Here is a 484-nt window from a genome sequence, read left to right on the forward strand (position 1 = left end):
ACCACCACCACCAGCATCGGCAGCACCACCACCACCACCAGCACCAGCATCAGCAGCAGCAGCAGCATCACCACCACCACCGCAACCACCACCACAACCAGCAGCAGCAGCAGCAGCAGCAGCAGCAGCAGCAGCAGCAGCAGCAGCATAAGTATTCTTACGTCTAAAAGGAGATCTATATTTATAACCATAAGGAAATAAAATATGTGGTTTTCCTTTTGGGGTGTATAGGCAGGTGGCGATGGGAGAATTGAGTTTATATAAAACCCTTTTTTCTGTTTCTACACGCAACGACATCTCTCTAAACCCTAAACCCTAAACCCTAAACCCTAAACCCTAAACCCTAATTTTTAAGGGGTTTTTAGGGATGGTTTATGTGAGGCAAGAGCAAATAATCAAATGGTATATTTATAGAAATAGAAAAAATATATAATATATTAGGGTTTAGGGTTTAGGGTTTAGGGTTTAGGGTTTAGGGTTTAGG

The 484-nt window shown here is 43.2% G+C and overlaps 1 protein-coding gene across 1 annotated transcript in view; it reads left to right on the top strand.

Moving 5' to 3' along the window:
* EMH_0031800 (uncharacterized protein) overlaps positions 1-167 on the top strand; it is a gene marked incomplete at both ends in the record, with an annotated part of 537 nt that extends 370 nt beyond the window's left edge. Inside the window, one exon of the mRNA XM_013494566.1 lies at positions 1-167. Within this exon, the coding sequence (XP_013350020.1) occupies positions 1-167 (167 nt within the window).
* Positions 168-484: the final 317 nt, after the last annotated feature.

The sequence above is a fragment of the Eimeria mitis genome, genomic scaffold, assembly GCF_000499745.2.
Source record: "Eimeria mitis Houghton genomic scaffold, Emh_scaff1201, whole genome shotgun sequence".
Lineage (NCBI taxonomy): Eukaryota > Apicomplexa > Conoidasida > Eucoccidiorida > Eimeriidae > Eimeria > Eimeria mitis.